The 25,803-nt window shown below is 36.0% G+C and overlaps 1 protein-coding gene across 3 annotated transcripts in view; it reads right to left on the bottom strand.

The window, feature by feature from the left end:
• Positions 1–25,803, bottom strand: part of usp (ultraspiracle) — a 223,447-nt gene that overhangs the window by 66,459 nt on the left and 131,185 nt on the right. For all 3 annotated transcript variants that reach the window (XM_069842483.1, XM_069842482.1, XM_069842484.1), the window contains exon 2: positions 936–1,083. In XM_069842483.1, the coding sequence (XP_069698584.1) occupies positions 936–1,083 (148 nt within the window). The remainder of the gene's footprint in view (positions 1–935; positions 1,084–25,803) is intronic.

Genomic DNA, 25,803 nt, shown 5'->3' with positions numbered 1-25,803 from the left:
ACAAACGTCTCTTCCTTGTCCCATATTATTATTCCAATTATTATATTTTAGCCATTAACGTTTTCATTATAACCAATAACGAACATTTCACAAGCATCAATGTGAAATAAGCAACGAGCTAGCACTCGATAGTCTATTGTTTCTAGTTGCTAACCGCTTGGAGCGCTTTATCACGAGATTTGCAAAAAAAACACCTCAAGCTTCGCGACTGTATATAGTAGACTGTGATGTTACTTACGAGGTTCCAACCAATCTTCGACTGCTGACTCGACATTGACTATTATTTATTTTAAAACTATATTTTTGTAATACGTTTTCTCATATGTACATGAAAGACAACTTGACTTAGCTTCCCCTGCTCAAAATTTCATGCTACGCCACTGGTCACTACCTGTTTCAAAGAAAAGATGCCAAGAATTTATAGCAAACCCGTGCACTATTCAATCTTTGTCCTACTGTTCCAGTGACAGTACTGTGTAACTTCTATGCAAAACGTCTTCTACGAGTGTCAACAGAAATCGTGACTCATCTCGCATGAGAATACGAGTTTGGCGTTACAACTGTGCGCGATTTAATAAAAAAAAAGGACAAAGTGTATAAATTATGTAATTCCACAACAGAGACCTGTACTATTCGTATCTTTCCACAGACAACCACCACAAGGATTTTCCTTGGCCCTTAAAAACTGATTGCTGACAACCAGACTTCAATTAGTGAAATTCTGATCCACTATCTTGCATTCTAAACACAACTTCACGGAGGAAATCACGAAACGGAAAGTATTATGCATTTAATTTATGAAAATGTGTAAGGTACGGATTATCCCCTTTGTTCGATTAACCGTTCAGTCCATCCCCTTCACTGCGACGGATAATAGAGATTCTACTGTATTTTATAAACATCAATAAAAGGAAGTAGGAATAGTGAGTCCTTACTTGGGGCTGTTGGGTCCGCCTCCGCCTCCTCCGCCGCCCGTAGGACTGAAACTGCCAGAGCCAAGCAAGCTTGCGGTATCAGGCTTCATATCCAGTGGAGACTGCGGTCCCATTGAGCTGATGGACAAGTTGTTTTCCAGACTGAGACCTGCAACAAAATGCACAATTGCGTTAATTGTAGAATCAATCAATTCTAAAGGCGCTTAGCCTTGGCCTTCAGCCATGTTTGTCTTTGCTCCGCTGTTCCTCTGAGAGTCACGGAATTGTTCTACACTGTATTACATAGCAGTGGTTTTTGACGACGAGATCCACTTTTGGGAGTGGCATTTGTTTGCGACCCCCACTACTGTACCGGTACTTAATCCTATTCGAAACTACAAATGTCTGTAAAATCGAAAACATTTATAATTTTACACAAAACTAATAGATACCACCCAACTTCTGATATAGCGGTACCTGCAACACAGCGTTCCGTTCAACTGGCTGAAATTAAAGTACTGGGTGTTCAGTTCAAAATGTGTCATGGCTCGCTGTATGTCGTCATGTGGCTAGCCGATGAGCCTAGAGAATTCAATCTTCCTACACTTCCGCAGAGGCGTATTACCTAAATGCGAGAGAAGTTGCCGAGCAAGTACGGCGTTCATTCTGAAGATTACTTACCGATATGTACGGTAACGCCAGTAGTGGCAAGAATGTGAACTGTTTGGAAACACGTACTGAAGTGAGATTTTTTTCTTACTGTTGGGATATGGGGAGAGGGTTAAGACGATTACTTACGTATTTGTTGACATTAACTTGGACGGTCAACATGGACACGGAGCATTTTGATTTGTGTTGTGGAATGTTGCCGTACGCAATCGATGATAACAAATACCCTGCGTACGACTTGCCCGCGCAAAACACAGTTCGAAAGAGGTTATGGTAGCACACAGACTTTACAGACCGCCATCTGTTGCTACGACATTCAAGTTATACCGTACACGTTCTCAAGTTCAGATTGAACGCCTTGATTAATAGGCAACTTCTCTGACATAAAAGCTGAAACTCGCTTCAAATCGCTGACTCAACAGTGACGTCATGACACACTTTGAAATGAACACCCAGTATATATTAAGGAAAGACTCACTGAAATATGAATACGTATCTGACAGAATGTTGAAACTATACTTTTTTTCGCTGAAATTAGGGTAACGCATGTACCAGGAAACTTACACTGTATACGTACATATAGAAGCTTCATATGCAATTAAACATTACTTCAGTTAAAAATGCTCTTCATTCAACGAAGTTTAAATCTGATATTTATTTATTATACTCCAATTTTACAGAGAACCCTATTTTACCTGAGATAGGTATGTTAGGGTTACAAATACATAATATGATATTGATTAATGAATTCTCCTATTGAATTAATCTTATGTTTTAATTATGGAATTAATACAATTTTACAAATCTATAAATTCAGCAAATCTCTACAAAGTTTTATAATTTATACACATGAATGAAATGCAATGAGATGAAATTAAATACTAAAATACAATCTTATATTTCAATTAACAAGTTTCATTAAATGTATAGTATATTATAACCTAAGCAAATAACTAATCCTAATATTCACTAGAATGTAGTTTAAATTACTGTGGGTTAATATCTCTGAAGACGTTACACAGTTTTCCGTTAAACAATGTTGTTACAAGCAGTTTCTAAATTTTATACAACACATTTATCGGAATATATTTTAGATTATTATCCTAATTTATTTCTATCAACTGTTAATTTAAATATTTATAGCAAAATATATAAGAAAAAAACTATTGAAAAAAAATAATAATAATTCAGTGGATATATACAAATCTTATGAGTTCAGATTACAACTTTTGTGAACGTCATTTACATTTACATTTAAATCTGATATAGCATAAGTATTTCTACATTAGGGTAGTTAAAGCACTTTTCCACTGGAATCACTCATCTCCTGCCTCCTTCACCAGCGAGTAGCAATAGTCTAATTGTATTTCTGTTATGTTAATATGCAGAAATCTTACTCCATCGCCACACATTCATTTAACAAGTTCCCTTTTACTACAACGTGTGCCGCTACAAACATTACGTCATTCAAACAGTAGAATTCTTTGTTCTACAAAAGTATATGGCATTGGTTTCATATCTCCAAGGCCCTCTTGAAATTCATACTGTAGGTCACGACAAAACCATCAAGTTTCAGCAACAAAGCAGGCTATGAAAGTGTATAACGTAGAGGACTATGCCAAACATAACAACTTTGAGGACAAGTTTTGTCGTTTATTTGATTCCTTCCCCCACCTTTTCTTACTTATTTTTCTTAACTTACCACAAAAACAATAGTAAAGATTAAAGAATAATTATATTTATTAGAGGAGAAAAACTCGCTCCGGCGCCGGGGATCGAAACCGGGTCCTTGGTTCTACGTACCAAGCGCTCCAACCACTGAGCTACGCCACAGCACCGAATCGAATAGGGGGATTCGATTCGATGCTGTGGCGTAGCTCAGTGTTTTTCCCTTTGTGGATTAGAGGAGGGGGATTCGATCCGGTGTGTGGATTGAACCTCGGTGTAGCTCAGTGGTCAGAACGCTTGGTACGTAGAACCAAAGAGCCGGGTTCGATTCTTCGATCTCCGGCGCCAGAGCGAGTTTTTCTCCTCTAATAACTATTGTTACCATAACAAATAAATTCTGTAGGACTAAAAATTAATCATTACGTAGTTAAAGAATAATTACTTATAAATACTCTTAAACATTACAATAAGCACGTTTGATGACAAGTAATAGTCTATTAAAGAGATTTATAGTAAATCAGCAACTATGATAAGAACTAAATTCAACCTATTAACAAGTAAGGATATAAAAATCCTTCACATGAATAAGGACCCCTTTCGACGAGACCACTTAGCAGCGCCATTAGTGGCTCGTTAATTAAAAAAGCATAATTTCATTGTGATGTGTGACACTGTTTGCTTTCAATCTGTAAATCTTTATCAGGATTGAAGGATCTCACATCGCTTTCTACAGACAGTTTGTTTCTATATTTATTTTTCAAGTACACGAAGGTTGAAAACTAGGGTTGCCAGGTGGGTTTTATAAAAAAATTAGTGAAATTCTCGATTTTTTAACAAAAAGTAAGTACACGAAGATTGAAAAATAGGGTTGCCAGGTGGGTTTTGTAAAAATTAGTGAAATTCTCTATTTTTTAACAAAAATTAAGTACACGAAGGTTGAAAAATAGGGTTGCCAGGTGGGTCTTATAAAAAATTAGTGAAATTCTCGATTTTTTAACAAAAATTAAGTACACGAAGGTTGAAAAATAGGGTTGCCAGGTGGGTTTTATAAAAATTAGTGAAATTCTCGATTTTTTAACAAAAATTAAGTACACAAAGGTTGAAAAATAGGGTTGCCAGGTGGGTTTTATAAAAAATTAGTGAAATTCTCGATTTTAACAAAAATTAAGTACACGAAGGTTGAAAAATAGGGTTGCCAGGTGGGTTTTGTAAAAATTAGTGAAATTCTCCATTTTTTAACAAAAATTAAGTACGCGAAGGTTGAAAAATAGGGTTGCCAGGTCGGTTTTATAAAAATTAGTGAAATTCTCGATTTTTTAACAAAAATTAAGTACACGAAGGTTGAAAAATAGGGTTGCCAGGTGGGTTTTATAAAAAATTAGTGAAATTCTCGCTTTTTTAACAAAAATTAAGTACACGAAGGTTGAAAAATAGGCTTGCCAGGTGGGTTTTGTAAAAATTAGGGGAATTCCCAGTCTTTTAACAAAAATTAAGTACACGAAGGTTGAAAAATAGGCTTGCCAGGTGGATTTTGTAAAAATTAGGGAAATTCCCGATCTTTTAATAAAAATTAAGTACACGAAGGTTGAAAAATAGGCTACTCCATTTTCCCTGTATTTATGTTTTTTAGAAATTTATATTTTTTTAGAAATGATCTATATAGCGCTAAATGCGCTGATCGATCAATAAATTGTTAAAAAATAAAATTTCCCTGTGACATCTGATGTCGGCACCAGACTCCTGCTGCTTTTTATCCCAGCAAAGAACCTGTTGAATTTAAGGGGACAAGGTAGTCTAGATGTTTTCACAGTGCGCAATGCTGATTTTAAGTGGTTATTTCTCCGAAAGTATAAAAGATGTTATTTTCAAATTTTTGCATATTACTCTACGTCTACATGCTTTTAGGATTATATTGGTGGTTAGTTTGTTATATTAACTGCTATAATTGAGTTTAAAAAAATTGTATTCAAATGAAAGAAAAAAAATCGTTAAATTCATGCACCTTTCTCCTGAAAACTGGTTAATGTACATGGCTAAAATTTTTCATATATATTTGGAATATACTTATCTACGTCACTAGCAAAATTATACATCTAGCTCGATTTTATCTTTTTTTTTTAATAATATACTTTCATAAAAATTCTACCAAGAAAACCTGAAATTTTCAACACAAAATATATCTAAATCTTGTAACACATATTATATCAATGTAAAAGTGCTGCCATTAAGTCATTATATGATGTACAATGAGCGTGCAAAATTTTATCTCTGTAACACTAATAGTTTCTGAGATATAGGTGCATGTATACTTAAAAATGTTGTTTTAAGAAAACTGCGTTTAAAAATTAACATCAATTTCTGACGTACTTACAAATCTACAGTAATTATAAAATTAACACTACTATTTAGGCCTACATCATTACTGTTAATTTACAACACTATCACTACTGGTATTTACATCCTGGACAACGTTTTCACTTTCACATTTCACTGAAGAAGCGTGGCACTGCTGATTTAATGAGACACCCGCTTCAATTAAAAACTGTTTTCTGTACGTTGGACACATCGCAACATTATAAAACTATATACATTCTTGATCAGGAAGTTTCAGAGAATTAATTTCCGTTAAAAACAGATAATTCATTTTTTTTATGATTCTGAGTATCTTGTCTCCATAATAGGTAGGGTGCAATCCAGCTATTTAAAATTAGTAACTTATTATTGCATTGTATTGTGCCTGGAAATGATGTCCGAAAATATACATTCAATGAATTCGAAACTAGAGCGTAACGCACATTTGTATGAATATGGATTAATCTGTGTAGGTATTTGTTTTGTTTTGTGTTGCAAGAAGCGTCGCTATTCGCAGGGTTGTTGCAATAGATTGAATTGTGACTCACCCTGTGCGTTACGTAAGCCCGCTAATAATAATTAACCTTGGCGGCGAGCAAGTCTGAGCAGCGGACTTTGACATGGCGGAGGCTCTCCCAGCTGATGTGGCGCTCAAACACACCGAGTACAAATATCCGTCCGACCCCCCCCCCCCCACGCCTTCTTTTCGTAATAATATTATATTATAATATACTGTACACTGCGGAAATTAAGGGACCGGACATGGGAATTTAACATGGGAAATTAATTATTTGTAAATACTATCTTTCCTGTTTGTTTCACAGGGAAATGTTATGTGGAAAAATGTTAAGGAACTGAAAATACATCATAACGTATTGATAACTATTTTATTTTCCTAATAAATTCAGAGAAGAATCAATTAAATAAATGTATAAAATGCAGGGCTGGCAAGTTAAAATTCTGAAATAAACTGGAAATTATGTTTTCAAAAAAGCTGACACCACTAATTATTATTTTCATAAAAAATATAAGTAAATACATCACCGTAATACAGTAATAAATTATTAAGCATTGAAAATGCGAAACACACATCACATAAAGCCAGATTACTATGAATTACTTTTTTATAATCCTCAGTGGCACGATTGACTTCATTAAAATGTTCATGGCACTTTCCCTCATAGTTTAATTTGCAGTGTACAGAGTTCTATCTTCATTGAGAAACGAAATTGAGTTTTATTTTGTCGTCTCTATAAAAATGTAAATTGAAAATTGAAATAAAGCGAATGATACAAAGTTAACACTGGCACAGCACTTGTGAAAAACTGTACTGCGAGCTGATTTGCTGGCAAATCTTAAAAACGCCGATGTCAGCTTTTAAAGATAACACTTGGCAGCCCTGAAAATGCAACTTTAATTATTTAACATTTTTTTTAATACCATACAATTTTTATTGTTGAATAAACCATAATTAAAAAATTTAAATATGTATGTAGCTATGATAATATGTTATGTGGCGTACATTTTACATTTGTTTCTTCTACAGTCAATTGTTTTTATTGTTATAATTTAACATCGTATTTCACTCTTTTACATTGGCCCGTGGTAGAAATAAAACAATCCTACTTAAAATCAGTAAAATTAATTAAAATGAAGGCATAAAATTAATTAAAGCGTTATGAAATAGGCTAAACATAATATTCAGCAAAACAAAAACCTTAAATAATATTAATCATTAATAAGCTTTTTTATCTCATGGACATCATTTGTTATAAAAGGCGTAACATTGTCATGAATCATGACCCGCTTCAGTGAAACAGAATTACCGATATAAAAATTTATAAAAGTAAGAACTTTTTTTTCTGTAACAGTAAATGAAGAATAAAATTAGTATTGTTGTATTCTGATACATTGTTTTTAATTATTAAAAACACTTTCCCTAAAATGAATAGAGGAGAGGGTATTTGAGAAAAACTTTAATTTCCCATGTTAAATTCGTATGTCCAATATTTCGATTTTCATAGTATAACACAGTACCACAATACGAGTACTTCTACTATGATAATACTGTTTTTTTTTCTGGGTTTAAGACATGGGGATTTTACATTGCCATAAGAAACCTATGTTATAAAAACAATGAAGAAATAATTTAATCAGTGGACCATGTTTAGAAATTAGTAGGCTTTGACAATCTGTAAAACAAAAGAACATCATGCTCTGATTTAGTAACCATAAATGATGTTCTTTTGTTTTATAAATTGTCAAAGCCTGCTAATTCCTGAATACGGCCCACTGATTAAGTTATGGCTTCATTCCTTTTATAGGCCTATATAAGTTTTTTGTGACAATGTTAAATTCCTCTATGTTATACCCAGAAAAACTCATGGCCTACATAATTATATGTATAACACAATGTACGTATGTACTCTTTAACACACATAATTTTTTATTATAAAATATAATAAATTAGAAAATGAGCAATAATTGAGAACACAAAAAATTCTATTTGAAATTATTACGGAAATGTACTTCTTCATACTTCCTATAATGATGTATTGATGCTGTAAAAAATTTTTTATAGATATCATGTTTTTGTATCGTATCGTTTGTACAGGAAAAGTGGTTTTGGGCTTTCTGTCTATATATAGATTTTTCTTATGCGTCTGATAGTTTTTATTCATATTCGCACTGTCTACAAATCAATTTAACCGGTAATGATGCACATGGAATATAACGATTTGTAAAATATACGGTTATTCAAAAAATAAGCTACATTTTGACGTCGCCATAATCTTTTCAAGAATTAAAATGCACACAAAACAAAAACACACATACTCATAAAGATGTGGGGTTCATTGGATTCAGTTTAAATGTTGAATATGTCCGCCATTTTGTTTTTCAACAAGAAACAATATTTCTTCTACGTTGTGAACAGCATTTACTAATACATCTGGTGGAATATCTTCAATTTCTTGTGAAATTGCATATTTTAGTTCGTCGGTAGTCTAGGATTAGTTAAAAAAACTCGGTTTTTTAAATAACCCCACAGCCAAAAATCTGCTGGATTGATATCAGGGGAACGTGCTGGCCAGGTGTAGGTAAATTATGTTTTGTTCTGAATTTTCGTATGTCGTTTGTTAAACTTATTTTACATCTATAATAACACTGAACAAGACTAATTCGATCTTGTAAAGTCTAAACCATTTTTAAACACAGTCAATGATAATGATTTAAAAATTCAATAAGAAGGAAATTTGCTTTTGACACATTATAAACAAAACCTGTTATCATGTTAACCAAAACAAATGAGTGTGATAACTGAATAAATCCCGTTGTTCAATACATGCAAATTTGTTACGTATACGTTAATTTAAAAAAAAATGCTATATATATTTCAAAATGTAACTTACTTTTGAATAACCCTATACATCTCTTTGGAATTCTAAGTCTTAAGTTTAGTATCAGAATACTGGTACTACGTTAAGTCAACAAGTATCTTATTAATACCGGTACTTAATCCAAAATTGTAAGAGGTGAAATAAAATAACATAATATTATTCGTAGATTCTAACAGAAGGCAACGGAGTAAAATTTTATGGGTATAAAAACTTAGGTACATAAATAAGTATGAAGTGGATTCGAAGACATAATCTCAGGGAAGACAACGCATGCGAGGCACCTTGTGAGGACGTCACGGCCAGAGATGAGATGAGAGAGTGCAGTCACAACGAGTGTCATGCTGTGCCTCAATTCACGGATCGCGTTGTACCGTCTCCATGACAACGCCATCCACACAAACGCGCTCGCAACCGAAAAGAAGTGTTATTTCAAAGCCTTGCAATCTCGATTTCAGACCGTTTCTATGTAGTACCGTCCATTTCTTCTAGCAAACTACTTTCTGCTCAAGTGGAAGGTCAGATGTGAATCCCCTACTACGTGTCGAGTACTCTTGGGGCAATGACAATGTGTAACTGGTGGAATGGTGGCAGGGGCGACGGTAGTACCCCGCGAAAAGCTACCCCAATACTGTCTTTATCTACTAAAAATTGCATTTTGACTTGCCGCGATTTCAATTTGGGCACCTGGCATGGAAAGCCGATTCTCAAGCCACTGAAGTTAATAGCAGCATCTGTGGCTCAACTAAGCAGTTCGATCCCCGGCCAAGTCGTAATGAAATCTGTGGTGAATAAAGCAGACGGTCCAGAGAGTTTTTCTCTATCATTCCACCAAAACTCTACAACTTCCTTTCGTTTCATGTATCCTCTGCAATGCTTAAAAATAGGTTGAGGCGAAGTCTTGGGAATAGTATGGATTTCCGATGCTGATATAGGAAGAGCTTGGGGCTCCGGACCCTGGGTATTAACTACCAGGCATTCGTATGGGGATAGGATCTGGTTCTGAGGGCTGAGGCAGGATGGCCCACCTGTTAGCGTCTGATTCACGAATGCACCTAAGCCATCTACAGAATGAACCGTAAGTATTGTCATTAATTTCAGGAGGTTATTCGTTGAGATATTTCAAACAATACGTTTAATACAATTTTTCTCCTTTTCGCTTCCTTTTCAAGAAAAAAATTGTTTTGTATGAAACATTTCATAGCGTGTTTTTGGAAAGCCACTGATTCAATTCCCAATATGCTCAGTCAATTTAAGAGAGCATTGTGTTATGGAAATAAATAACTGAAAGAATTATAGTTTTGTCCTTTAAATGTCCAGAAATTTGATGCGAACAAATGTAACATTTTAAAATTCCTTTTCAGAACGAAAAGTACATTATGTATATATATATATATATATATATACATGCAGGGTAAATCACGAGGATTTACCGTCCCTTACGGAGCTTATTTCCGAAGACATTCTGAGCAAAAAATGTCATATAAACATTTGTCCTAATCTCAATATTTTCGAAGTTACACTAGTTTGAAGTTGTTTGTAAAACACCTTTTTTCTTTAGATTTAAGGGTAAAAGAATATTACAAATAGAGAATACGAGTAAACTATTCAGAAGTATCATTTCTTTAATTGGCTTGCGTTCTGAAATAATATTTAATATTCGAGGAGAAAAATTCGATCCGGCGCCGGGGATCGAACCCGGGTCCTTGGTTCTACGTACCAAGCGCTCTGACCACTGAGCTACGCCGAATTCAACCCACAGCACCGGACCGAACCTTCCTCCTTCAGTGGTTCCCTTTGTGGCCTGACTCCAAGTTAGGCTTATATGTTGACGTATATGAAGTAGGAAGGTTCGGTCCGGTGCTGTGGATTGAATTCGGCGTAGTTAAGTGGTCAGAGCGTTTGGTACGTAGAACAAAGGAGATCCCCGGCGCCGGATCGAATTTTTCTCCTCAAATATTGTCAACATTACAGAGATTATTCTGTAGGACAAATTAATAAATCCATAATATTCTCATAGCTAGCAGTGCATCATAACTGCGGAATCCCGGCCAAATAAGTCACTCAACTGAGTGCGCTCCTAGTATAATGGCAGTTGACACCAGACATATGTGCCTAACTTGGAGTCAGGCCACAAAGGGAAACACTGAAGGGGGATGATTCGGTCCGGTGCTGTGGATTGAATTCGGCGTAGCTCAGTGGTTAGAGCACTTGGTACGTAGAACCAATGACCCGGTTCGATCCCCGGCGCCGGAGCGAATTTTTCTCCTCAAATATTGTCAACATTATTATTATTCTGTAGGACAAATTAAGAAAACCATAATATTGTGTTCTGAAGCTAAAAATATGTTAACTTCTTGTTCCAGAGAACGCCTCAATTAACAATCGGTGCAAACAGTTAAATACCATTCTTCTTCTTCTTCTGCCTTTAGACCTGTTCCGATGCTAACAATAATTTATCTGTCCATCTTCTGTGAGGTCGTCCCACGTCTCTTCGCCCCCTTGGTTCATATTTGAGTGCTTGTCTTGGATATCTTGAAGGTAGGTACGCCAGTGTTATAAATACTTTTCGCACGTTACCGCATAACAGTTTTTAGCATGCTTGCATAGAGTTAAACGATCCATCTTTATGAAATGGCTGTCTAAAAATGTTTTATACGTAAACCACTGTGTTAACCATCAGTGGCGTAGCGTCAATGTAAGCTAAAAAGCTTAGCTTCCCCAGTTAATAATAATTTCATAATAAACCTGCAGTTTATGGAGAAAATTATTTATTAATTTTAATAGAATTTATATTTACGCGTTAAATATTGTGATGCGGCAGCTCAGGATTATTTGTGATGCAGCAGTAAACAAGAAGCCTGCACACACCAGCTTCCAAGCAGACCGGTTTCTTCTGTGTAATCCACCCCGCAGATTTTCCATCCCTTTTAAACTACCCTAGTCGCAAGGCTCGAAAAGAAGCTAGCTTTAACATTTAAAATAAGTAGTTTCCGAGTTATCCCTATTCGTCAGTTGTGTTCAGTTGAAGTGTTAGTGTGCATTGTGGCTGATGTAATAAATAATGAGCGAAATAACAGTTCCTGACACTAATTTACTTGAATTTTTTTTTTAGGACAATTGTATTATCAAGACTGACTTACGAACAAAAGTGTGATTTAAAAAAGAAATGACCGAGTCCCTAGCTATCAATGAAGGACACAACCAAAAGACAGACGCATACTTACGTAATGATACTAATATTGTGATTTCTCTAAGTATGACAGGGAGTGAGCTAATGTTATACGTATACGTGTCTATTTGTTAACAGATATGTGTAAACCGTGAAATCATATTTTACTACGTATCATTTGAGGTCATGCCTTATTGGTGTTACTTACGATGTTCCAACCAATCTTCGACTGCCGACTTGAAATTGACTACTATTTATTTTAAGACTGTATTTTTGTAATACGTTTTCTCATATTGCATGAAAGACAACTTGAGTTAGCTTCCCCTGCTCAAAATTTCATGCTACGCCACTGTTAACCATATTCTTGTGCCACAGAAGTGCAATGCTATTGTTCGTTGTCTTGGATCTGACTTTTTCCAGTATTGGTTTCCAGATTATCTCCAATAGTGTTTACATAAACATTTGTATCCATGATACCATCGATAAAATGAAATATTCCCACCCCTGGTTCTACCATACATCCCACACCATCTTACTACCGCCTCCGTCGTTAACCAGTTTCTGTGCAGAAACTCTTCTCTCAGGTTTCCTCCACATAAAATGGCGTATATTTCACCCAAATACCTGCTTAGGCTTTGATCAGCCAATAAGACTCTTTCAAAGAGTTCCGAAGCCTTTTGTACACGATTTTCTATGAATTCCATTCGAACTGTAAGTTTCCTCATTAGCGAATAGCTTCATTTTAACCATTTTTATATGGAAATTGTGTTTCCACAGTACATTGACACTGCTTCGCCAATACCACTGTTATGTACTCGTAATTTTTCATATTTACAACCCATTTTGATATACTTGAATTTGAATTTTTTAAACTTCATCTCAGAGTCCATATTTAATTCCGAACTACAAATATTTCCATCAATGAGCCTCTATAATTTTATTGATCACAGTCACCGCGAAAGCCTCAAACTCATATACGCCTAATACAGAGCCTACTTAAACTGCACTAATTATAAATTAAGTTAAATTTGGAATTACTGAGTGCTATACAGAAGACAGTTAATCTTTACTTATAAGCAGGCTTCGAGATTTCGGACCCAATAGAGCAGTTCAGTGGGAAATCCGCATAACGGCGTACTGAGTATAGTGGTAAAGCGTACAGTGGGTGGGGGTACTGTAGAATGAATACCAACAAATACGCAAAGGAAAACGCTCTGGATTTGAAGGTTCTGGCGAATAATTTGGTTTTCATACAGACTGTGTCTGAAACTATTACACAGTTAGAAAAGTCACAGCAAGAGATGCCGGAAGCCCTCAAATTAATGTAGAAAATGATGCAGAGAATTAATGAGACATGAAGTACACCGGTTACTGAACGTGTGAAACAGAAGTGGAAATCAATTTTATGTAAAAATAACGGATATGGAACATTGTGTAACATAAACAGCAAATTAGTGGACATAGAGTCATCCGAGAACAAAGGACTGTGTCTTAGAGACTGCAATGATGTTAGGTTTTTTCGTTTTGCTCCTATTACGTCATGCGACGTAGAGCGCAGCTTTCTACAGTACAAACTTTGGCAGATAACCGAAAAAGATTTACGTTTGAGACACTGAAAATGTATCTTATAGTACACTGAAATTCGCTACTGTAACTGCACTTCCTAAAGACGACCAATAGGATAAATGAAAAAATTAAAGTTGCTACATGCTTATTTCCACCATTAACACTGTGTATAATTAAACACAAATGCTTATAAAAGACAGGAGAATAAATGCTTTTCACATTCTTTTGACATTATCATTGTGTAATGTATATTTACTTTCAGAATGTACATATGTATGTGTTTCCCCATACTACCGTACTCTACTCTAAATAGCAACGTTGTTACCTCAACACATCTCTACCTTTCGCTACCTGCAGCGAGTCAACAATCTATAGTGCATGCACAGTAAACTTATTTTATCGGGTCCAAAGTCTCGAAGCCTGCTTATAAGGGAAGCCAAACGCTAACATTTCGAAAATTAAGACCCACTGGACAAGATTTTCGAATGGGTTTTGTTTTTCCATGTGTGTAATTGATCCCATGAAAGTTCAACAAAATCCATGTCCGGAACATTGTTGGCGACGTGCATAAATTTTTTAGTAGGTTATTTTACGACGCTTTATCAACATCTCAAGTTATTTAGCGTCTGAATGAGATGAAGGTGATAATGCCGGTGAAATGAGACCGGGGTCCAGCACCTAAAGTTACCCGGCATTTGCTCATATTGGGTTGAGGGAAAACCCCGTAAAAAACCTCAACCAGGTAACTTGCCCCAACCGGGAATCGAACCCGGGCCACCTGGTTTCGCGGCCAGACGCGCTAGCCGTTACTCCACAGATGTGGACACGTGCATCAATCTGGGATGAAAACGTAGTAACCATGGGTTACGAAATCACGGTTAAAATTAATTTAGGGTACGTACACCATTTATGATCACCAGTTACTTACACATGTTTAGCTGGCACCTCATTTAACTAGTGTAAAGTCTTTGACGGTACACTATTTCTACAAAATGACAAATGGAAAGCCTCCATACCTCGCAAAGATGACAGTCAATGTCTAAAAATGTGTCCGCTTACTTCGTCCTACATCGAAACGAACATATGCTATATTTTCGTGTTGCATTTGTTTGCTTTTCGGTGCTGTTATGTTCTGAGTTTAATTTCTTTGCTTTTCGCTGCTGTTAGGTTAAAATCCTACAAAACTGGAAATAAAAATCGGAAATGATTACATCCCAACGTGAGTTTGAAGAATAAATTTTTATTATAGAGAAGTTTTCTAACAGCCTAAAGAAAGTGTGTAATGCATATCATGCGTGTAGCCTACATGTAGCATTAATACTTCCCAAGATATGTAACTTTCTGTATAGAATACAGAATAAAGCAAAGGATTAAAGTTGTGGAAAACTGCAATCAAAGTTTAGTGTAATTAAAAAAACCATGTGCACCAGAGCTTTAAAAATGGCGTCACAACAGCTGACAGAGCCATAAATATGTATTAAATTTCAAGTAGGCCTAAAGTATTTTTGACATATTAAAGACTATTTTAAAGGAAAAAAAATAGAAGTAATTGAAAATTCAGGAACTTGTGATCAGAGTTTAATGTAATTTAAAAACTCTGTGCACAAGAGCTTTAAAAGTGGCAGCTTACAAGGCCATAAATGCACAGTCATGTAATGTATTTTTGACATATCAAAGAGTATGTCCAAGGATTTTTTTTAATTTACTGGCTTTCCACAATATTTAACCATTATTGTCACTTTAAGTCTTACCGAGACCGATGCACCGTTAAAATGCTTAACCAGGGGTTAGGTGGTAATTTTAACCGTTGGTTACACTAACTGACGTTGATGCACAAAGCCATAGATTACCTGGCATTCACCTTACGGTTGGGAAAAACCTCGAAAAAAATCCAACCAGGTAATCAGCCCAAGCGGGGATCGAACCCGCGCCTGAGCGCAACTTCAGACCGGCAGGCAAGCGCCTTAACCGTCTGAGCCAGGCCGGTGGCTCCCTTGTTAGTTGGAGGCATATTAATATGATTTCATTTATGCGAGTACATTTTATAATAAATCATTTAAGAAAATAAATTATGAAGGTAATATTATCATCCGCAGTCATGATAAAGGAACATAATTATTGTTGCGAAATGCGTGAACTATACAGTCTTAGACAAAAGTTTTGTCCCACAGATACTCCCAGAAAGGAGGCAGTGAGCATGATCAGACATACAACGAAACAAAACTAATTTTATTACCTCAACTAGTCCTTTTGTGACCAGATCGCTCGTCCTCTGATCATGCGCACTGCCTCATTTCTGGGATTTATAAAGTATCTGTGCGACAAAACTTTTCCCTAAGACTGTACAAAAGTATACGTCACTTCGCGACATTCATTTTGTATTCTGAGATCATTTCGTTACACACTACCAGTCTTACTAATAAACCGTGTATAGTTTTTATACGAGACTTATGCAGAGTTGAGACAGAAAACTTTACTAATAACCCATGCATAAGCGATGGATGTATAAACAGGCTGTAACTATACATGGGAATTGCTTTGCAGTAGATATATATACATGAAACCCTTTGTTTAAGCGTTGTATATAGAGAAAAAATGGTCGCCCTTCTTAACAGCTGTTCATATCGACTGTCATTTTATGATGATGGCTGCCTTGTAACCACAGAAGAACAAACCGAAGAGCACAGAATAATTAGAATAATATTGTTGTAGCATGTACTCTTTGACCAAAATATAGTGTGGTAATCGATTAGAGCCAATTGTACTATCGATACTTAACACGCCACACTAGAGCGCTCTACCGGATGCAATAGAGAACCTCAGATATTCTATTTCCTTTCGTATCGAAGTAATGACGAAACTATGACGTAGCTATGCAACAATTACACTGTTATACACGACATATGCAGTGATATTATTAGTATGGAATTTACACACGATGTATAAACGAGCTACTCATTGTATAAGTATGAGACAGTTAAACGTCTGAATATGGAGTTTTTATTAGTAAGACCGTACTTGTATTAGATTATGCAGTAAGCTCTAATATGAAATATCTGTCAGATAGCATTAAATGACGAAGGAACGGGTACTGGGTGAAGGAATTCAGTCCTTGTGTACGCAATGCAGTTTGTGTAACACATATTGGCGGGCTGCACACTGTATAGTTCGTCACGAGTTGAAGACGGACGCAGACAAATGAAGCACGTTCTAAAAAGAGCCGCGGTTTGCAATTGTTTAAGCAATGGCAGGTGACGATCAAAGATTCCCGCAGACAGGCATATGCCAAATTTAAACTAAAGTCAATGAGCCAAAAATGTTTCGGCCTCTTTAAATGTCCTTGAGTGCTGTGGTACCTTGTTTGGGCCGGCGCCAACTTCTGTACCACGCACTTGTTCCCCAACTAATTTCAACGTGTCTTCCGGAAAACGCACTAAAAGCTCTTATTACTCCTAATAAATTAATTACTTATCACTTGCTACATTAAGCGCCAAATTTCTAGTATTTTATTTTATTACAAATCATACTTCAATCCGAATCGAAATAAACTTACAATAATTTTAAATTTTAAACGCTAAACTGGACTCAAAGACAGTTGAATGCAGATATTAATGCAACGTCTTGTCAACTTTTAACAAACTCAAGATAAAAAAAAAATGACTATCTCGAAGGAAATAAGGCTCATTCAAAATTAAAATTAAACATACACATAACATAAACACAGACATTTTCGATCAGATTATTTGATAGGGCCTTTCACAATAATTTACATAAACATTAACAATACCGTTAGACGATAACATGAAACTTCCATATTTAAACCTATGTAATTTTAAAACAACACACAATCATATAGCGCTGAAGTATACAGCAGAATAGATACGATGAAATGACAACGTTATGTTTCCACGGCTACCAAGTATCTTCGCGGATATGTATATGTTCCCATTGTAAATGAATCTATAAGTTTCTACTTAAATAAATAATCTATCGACGTAGAGTAGGTACTAAAAAATAGGTGCCTAGTTATATAATCTCTGTCTTCTTATTTCATACCATAAGGGTGAAACCTAACCATTTCCTCGTCCCCCCATTATTACATATTATGCTAGTGAATTATAGTGATTTTCTAGTTGTCAAGTTGAATTTTCTTTTGCCAACTTTGTTCCGAATTTCAGTACTGACAAATATTGCACCTTACAGTTACTTTCTATTACGCTGACAGTATCATTTGCGTCTGAAAAAGCTGTCAACGTTCACGAAACGGAATTACTAGCGAGTGTTAATACAGAAAAAATTGTATTAATAATTAAACAGTATATATTTTAAAGTGGTATTCTGTTTCCGGAGTTCGTACTAAATATTTCATGTTGTCAATCAAAACATATTTTCATTAGGTCTCATGAATATAAACTGTTTAGTCAAACCAATGAACATCATGCTGCCAGACAAAATACACTTATTTTAATATAAGATCAATAATAAATATATTATTATTACTTCCTCACATATATTCGATACAATGTAACGTGCATTACTAAGTTACAACTTAAACATTTCCCCCCCCATTACTTGATCACCTACTTAAATTTAGTTATTTTCCAGCTGTTAGGTTGATTTCATTACTGGCCACACTTCCTCAAGTACACACATTTCACAGATATGACGGTAGGTAGTCATTTTGTAATAGGTTGGCATAATATGAATTATTAATCAAGCGAGGCAAACTACTGTAAATTAAATTCATCAATTTTATTCAATTTTATGCCCTATAGTGTGTATATTTTATATCGCGATTATAATATACACAATACATTGCGGAATTATAATAATTATTATTCCTTCTTACAGCGACTTTTGTGCGCGCTGGTTCGAGTCCTCATAGGGGAAGAAATCCTTACGAAATTTCGGCTAGTGCATGGGACCGGTGCCCACCCAGCATCGTGATGCCTTTGGGGAGCTAAGACAGGTAGCGAAATCCGGTTACGAAAACCAGCTATAACGGGCTGGGAGGATCATTGTGCTAACCACACGATACCTCCATTCTGGTTGGATGATCGTCAACCTCTGCTTTGGCATGTGGATGTGAGTTCAACAGCCGGCTGTCGGCCTGGGCCCTTAAAGGGCTATAGCGCCGCGATTATTATTATTATTATTATTATTATTATTCAGCCTCTTATAAAATTAAGTATCGGGTCTTTCCCGGGGGTAAAAGGCGGTCAGAGCGTGGTGCCGACCACACCACCTCATTCTAGTGCCGAGGTCGTGGAAAGCATAGGGCTCTACCTCCATGCTCCCCCAAGTGCCTTCATGGCATGTGACGGGGATAGCTTTACCTTTTTTACCTTTATTATTATTATTATTATTATTATTATTATTATTATTATTATTATTATTATAGTAAGTGTATGTCAATAATAATAATATTTTTAAACCATGAACATATATTAACATTAGAGCTTTAGATTCAAGGTTGGTAGCATTGAAGTGTCAGCCATCTTTAATTCTTGGTACCTTATCATAATACGTATATGCGTGATTCGGGTTTCGCATACTGCGGGTAGATGGCAGGACTGTGACCCATTTTCAAGTTGCACACCACTTCGGCGGGCCACCTTATGCATGATGTGTATCTGTAAAGAGTTATGTCGTGTGTTAGGGTGATTGTATGTGCAAATGTTCGTATAAGTGTAGTGTAGGTCGTAGGGAATGGGTGAGGATGATGATGAAGGTGAGGAAGAGAGAAGGGGAAACCCGGTGCCGGCACGTAGCCTACTCCTGTCGAATAGCACCAATAGAGCCGCCAGGCTTAACGTCCCCATCCGACGGACGAATCACTATCAACAGTGACATATGCCTTCTCTTCATATGCACTACGGCGAGATTTGGAATTTAACCCAGGAATATTGGTGCACAAATTAGTGATTAGAAGTTGTGCACCGCCATTTCTCCTAGTCCCGAGGTAGAAATTTTACATGAAAATTTTTTACCCCGCCAGTAATCGAACTCGGGCCGGCTACTCTGGAGGCAAATGCGGACGTATGATAAAAGTAGTAGAACAGAGATATATACAAATAAAGAATAAGAATTAAGATATATAGCACACGTTTTTTTCTTTTGGTCAAGATTTGTTCACATAAAATATCAATTATTAGTTGGTGTGTAAAATATGACAGAATGCCATATGTATGGCACAAGTTAGGAAAGGGAGAGCTTTTGTCATCGATGTAGTAAGAAATTTATCGACACCTTTAAACTCTCCGACTTGGTGCTACGTCAGCAATAGGTGTATGACTTTTTTTTATTCTCGACCATGCGCATCCTGCGGAGGCAGGGCAAGTGGGTGGCAGCGAACTTGACCCCTTTCACATGGGTGGTGGGGGAAAGAGGGTTAGCGGTGTTCGAAAGGAAAAGTGTAACACGCCATGCTACGTGCTTCCAGAGTTGTTATGCACGGCTGTGTGGGTCTGCGCCCCCATTTTCTCTATTAAGGTACGCTATCAGAGCGTCTGAATCTATGAGAGAAGAATTCTGATATTGTGCAACAAGAATAATCAGTAACATTACTACTATTATCCACATCAAGTATCAGGCCTAAGTTTTTATTTTATACTAGCCGTACCCGTGCGCTCCGCTGCACCCGTTAGAAATAAATATAAAGTAATTACATAATTAAAATAGGACGTTTGATCCATTCGTGTTTGATAGAAGGATAAATCGTTTAATGTTACTTAATTTAAATTGCATCCAAATAATTAAAATGCGATCATTTTGGTCCAGAGACACTCATTTGGTGCAATGACAATTCCTTTAACATGTTTCTAAATTGTTATTGCATGCAACCATAGTTTAATGAAGATTGACATATCATTTAGATTTAATGTGTATATTTTATTTTACTTGTTATAGGTTTCCATTGAATTATGGTAATAACGTAACTTTAACCCTTGTTTTCTACATATTCAGTAAATGGCGCTTGGCCCATTATGGTTCTGAACCCTTCAAATAACTTAAATTATATTATATAATATTACATATTACTTACTTACTTACTTACAAATGGCTTTTAAGGAACCCCGAGGTTCATTGCCGCCCTCACATAAGCGCGCCAGCGGTCCCTATCCTGTGCAAGATTAATCCAGTCTCTATCATCATACCCCACCTCCCTCAAATCCATTTTAATATTATCCTCCCATCTACGTCTCGGCCTCCCTAAAGGTCTTTTTCCCTCCGGTCTCCCAACTAACACTCTATATGCATTTCTGGATTCGCCCATACGTACTGCATGCCCTGCCCATCTCAAACGTCTGGATTTAATGTTCCTAATTATGTCAGGTGAAGAATACAATGCGTGCAGTTCTGTGTTGTGTAACTTTCTCCATTCTCCTGTAACTTCATCCCGCTTAGCCCCAAATATTTTCCTAAGCACCTTATTCTCAAACACCCTGAACCTATGTTCCTCTCTCAGAGTGAGAGTCCAAGTTTCACAACCATACAGAAGAACCGGTAATATAACTGTTTTATAAATTCTAACTTTCAGATTTTTGGACAGCAGACTGGATGATAAGAGCTTCTCAACCGAATAATAACACGCATTTCCCATATTTATTCTGCGTTTAATTTCCTCCCGAGTGTCGTTTATATTTGTTACTGTTGCTCCAAGATATTTGAATTTTTCCACCTCAAACGATTAGGGAAAACACGGAAATTTTACTTGAAGCAAGTAGAGCGATCGGTTTGGAAGTAAATCCCGAAAAGACAAAGTATATGATTATGTCTCGTGACCAGAATGTTGTACGAAATGGAAATAAAAAATATTACATATTATATTATATTATATTATATTATATTATATTATATTATATTATACTATATTATATTATATTATATCAGAAATTACTGTAATAACATTATAGCATTATGTCCATCTAGAGAAACTACACTTTCCAATGGTGAAATAATAATTAATTATACAAATCGGCTAATTTAGCTTCCGATATTACTTCATACAAACACAGAAACATTCTCTGTAGGCTATCTTTCATAGCTTTCGATTGTTGCTGTTCAAGGCCCCTTATAGACGAAGTCATTTGTTTTTTAATTCATTACACGGCCTTCGATGGCACTTATTTTAATTTTAAAACTCATTTATCTCATTAAATATCAGTCCTATCAAAATTTTTCAAGGAATAAAACTTATCGCAAATTATTTTTAAAGAAACTTTTGTTATGAAATATTTTTCACAAAAATCAATAATAAGCGAGATATTTCGATTTATTTAATTCAGGCCCCCTTATAACCTCCCTTTTAAATAATGTATTTTGAATGCCATATAGCCTAAAATCTAAGTTACAACGAACTTAATTTATATTCCAATTTTCATCGAAATCCGTTCAGCCATTATCGCGTGAAAAGGTAACAAACATACAGACAGACAGACAAACAAAAATTTCAAAAAAGCGATTTTCGGTTTCAGGATGGTTAATTATATATGTTAGGACCAATTATTTTTGGAAAATCGAAAATTACCAGAAAAATTTCGGCTACAGATTTATTATTAGTATAGAAATAGATAAATACAATGCCGTTACGAACTAAAATTACCAATGAAAATTATTGATATACTTCAAGAAAATAAACCTTTCGCAAGTTATTTCTCCGTTTCTTATAGAATCTTTAGCCAATTTCTAAATTCTGTGAATGCAACAATGATATCTAACTGAAAAGCCTGCTATGTCATTGGTGTCTTTGTAATGAGAATGACGCAAACAGAGTATGAATGAGGCCACGCTTCATAAACATTTGAATGTCGTCTCACGCTAATTACATTAGTTTCATAATAGGCTACTTAAAATGCATTATGGATGAAAAAATAGAAGCAAACATTTTACGCAAAGAATTAGAGAAATGATATTCCTGTGAATAGTTAAGTATTAAACCGAAACCGAAGACTACAATAATTTCGAAAGCAAAATCCAGATGTTAAAAAAATAAAAAAAACAACAACAAAATTCTGGATAATTTCAAGGGAAAAATTGTTCCGGGGCCGGGTATCGATCCCGGGACCTCTGGTTGACGTACCAGCGCTTTGCCAACTGAGCTACCCGGGAACTCCACCCGACACCGTCTCAACTTTTCCCTTTATATCCACACAATTCGCGTGGGCTGACGAAACGCCAGAGACCCACATCGAGTGCACACAATCTCTGTGTGACTTGGAATTGTGGTTTTCTGTTAACGTACACAGTGACGTATATATTATGCAAATCTAATCTTTGAAAGAGGTCTTCAACCAGAGGTCCCGGGATCGATACCCGGCCCCGGAACAATTTTTTCCTTGAAATTATCCAAATCTGCTTTACAGGGAGTTTCACCTGAAAGATTAGATTTGCATAACAGAATTCTGGTTTGAGAACAGACGAGAAATTAGAATTATGTATGACTGCTTAAGAAGAAAAGTCAGAGTTTACATTGAGTAAGTACTTACTACAATTTGAGAGGGGAAAAAAAAAACAACAAAATAAATATCTTACTGAAAAGGAATGTTTTTAAACATCAGAATGTATGTAGAGGTTATCAGATTTATTATAACAATATTACTTATAGGTTGAAAACTGACTGAAACTTCGATATCCTTCTACCCACACGGGACTCATGTCTGATTTGATTTGCGTTGTCGTGATCAAATGAAAGTGAGAGATAGAATAATTTTAAAAAATACACACATTCAATATTAATAATATTCCGTAAGATTCACAATAACTTACACATTTCTTTTCTATATTACTTAAAATTAGTCATGTTTAGATCCCATATCAATTTTAATTTACGTAAACAATAATGCACAATAGAGCCACACAAAAAAATTATATCCGTACATAATCCAGGTTACATTAAGATTACTTTGGAGTGATTTATTAAAGAATGTATTCAAGACTAATAATCATTTAGAAACATGTTAAATGAATTATCTTTGCACCAAAAACGGTTAGGCCAAATGATCTTATTGTAATTATTTGATAATATCCTTGCACCAGAAACGGAAGCTCCTTGGATCAAAATGATCGTATTTGAATTACGATGAAAGAGTAATGGAACAGAGAAAAATTCTCTCCGGTACCGGGATTTGAACCCGGGTTTTCAGCTCTACGTGCTGATGCTTTATCCACTAAGCCACACCGGATACCCATCCCGGTGTCGGACAGAATCGTCTCAGTTACTCTTTCATCGTATGATGACGCAGAATGTCTGCATGGAAATATCATATGTACTTCGGTACATTAAAATAATATAAATATATGATATGCGTACATCACTTCGTGATTTAAGACGGCGCTTATTCCGTCGGATCCCGGCCAACTAGTCATTCATAACGAGTGCACCTCAGCACATGTGTGGACTTCAGTCCTACGTTCATAGACATCTATGACGTAGTGCATAGGGCGGCCACTAGAGGGAACCCAAGAGTTGGAACTTAAACTGAGACGATTCTGTCCGACACCGGGATGGGTATCCGGTGTGGCTTAGTGGATAAAGCATCAGCACGTAGAGCTGAAAACCCGGGTTCAAATCCCCGGTGCCGGAGAGAATTTTTCTCCGTTCCATTACTCTTTCATCGTATGATGACGCAGAATATCTATTCCGTCGGATCCCGGCCAACTAGTCATTCATAACGAGTGCACCTCAGCACATGTGTGGACTTCAGTCCTACGTTCATAGACATCTATGACGTAGTGCATAGGGCGGCCACTAGAGGGAACCCAAGAGTTGGAACTTAAACTGAGACGATTCTGTCCGACACCGGGATGGGTATCCGGTGTGGCTTAGTGGATAAAGCATCAGCACGTAGAGCTGAAAACCCGGGTTCAAATCCCCGGTGCCGGAGAGAATTTTTCTCCGTTCCATTACTCTTTCATCGTATGATGACGCAGAATATCTGCATGGAAATATCATATGTACTTCCGTACATTAAAATAATATGTATTTGAATTATTTAATTTCTTCATAGTTTCATCTGGTATTCCATGAGGTTGGTATGAATGAGATACTTATTGTTAATTGTTTTTATTTATAACAGTAGGCCATGACTGACCGAGTATTATAAGTAATTCGCGCTCAGACGGATGAATTTAGAGTTTGGGATAGCCCACTAGCCACAAAGATGTTAATTTGCTAACTATCCAGTATGGAGTGCTGTGTACTATACGGAACTGTTACCTATTAATTATTAGACAACTTTCGCAGATCACATTCTGTCTCTAGAGTAGTAATTATGTTACAATTCGTAGGTTATTTTAAATTATTAAAGTGCGTTTTTTCTCCCGTATGTGATGTAGGAGGAAAGAGAAGTTTCACTCTCAAAGTATGAAGATGTTCAAGAATCGATTTTTCGTAAATTGCAATTTTATGTTATGCATCAAATGAAAATGTAGGCCTACTATTTTCTTCGTCCCGCGCCGTGGCGTCGTGGTCTAAGGCATCCTGCCTAGGACTCGCGTTACGGAATGTGTGCTGGTTCGAGTCCTCATGGGGAAAGAAATTTTCTCATGAAATTTCCGTCAGTGTATGGCACAGGTGCCCATCCAGCATCGTATTCCACTTGGGAAGCTACGATAGGTAGAAATCCGGTTACGAAAACCAGCTATAATGGCTGGGGGGATCATCGTGCTAACCACATGATATCTCCATTCTGGTTGGATGATCGTCCATCTCTGCTTCGGCATGTGGACGTGAGGCCAGCAGCCGGCTGGTCGGTCATGGTCCTTCATGGGCTGTCGTGCCTCAGATTATTATATTATTATTATTATTATTATTATTGCTAATGTATTCAATGACGGTATTTTCCAACTGCAGTTGAATTAATTCGTGATTTCTTAAAATATATTTTAGATATTTTTTATTTGAATCTTTCGACTGGAGATACAATTTTGTAAATAATAATTACTTTCTAACGAAAAATCTAAACCATTTAATTTATGACTTCAGTTTATTCATAATAAAAATTCAAGATAAAAATCATTATAACCAATCCATTAAAAATCGCTGTAATAAGTAGACACATATGCA

The sequence above is a fragment of the Periplaneta americana genome, chromosome 12, assembly GCF_040183065.1.
Source record: "Periplaneta americana isolate PAMFEO1 chromosome 12, P.americana_PAMFEO1_priV1, whole genome shotgun sequence".
NCBI lineage: Eukaryota > Metazoa > Arthropoda > Insecta > Blattodea > Blattidae > Periplaneta > Periplaneta americana.
This window is presented reverse-complemented; position numbering and strand designations above follow the sequence as displayed.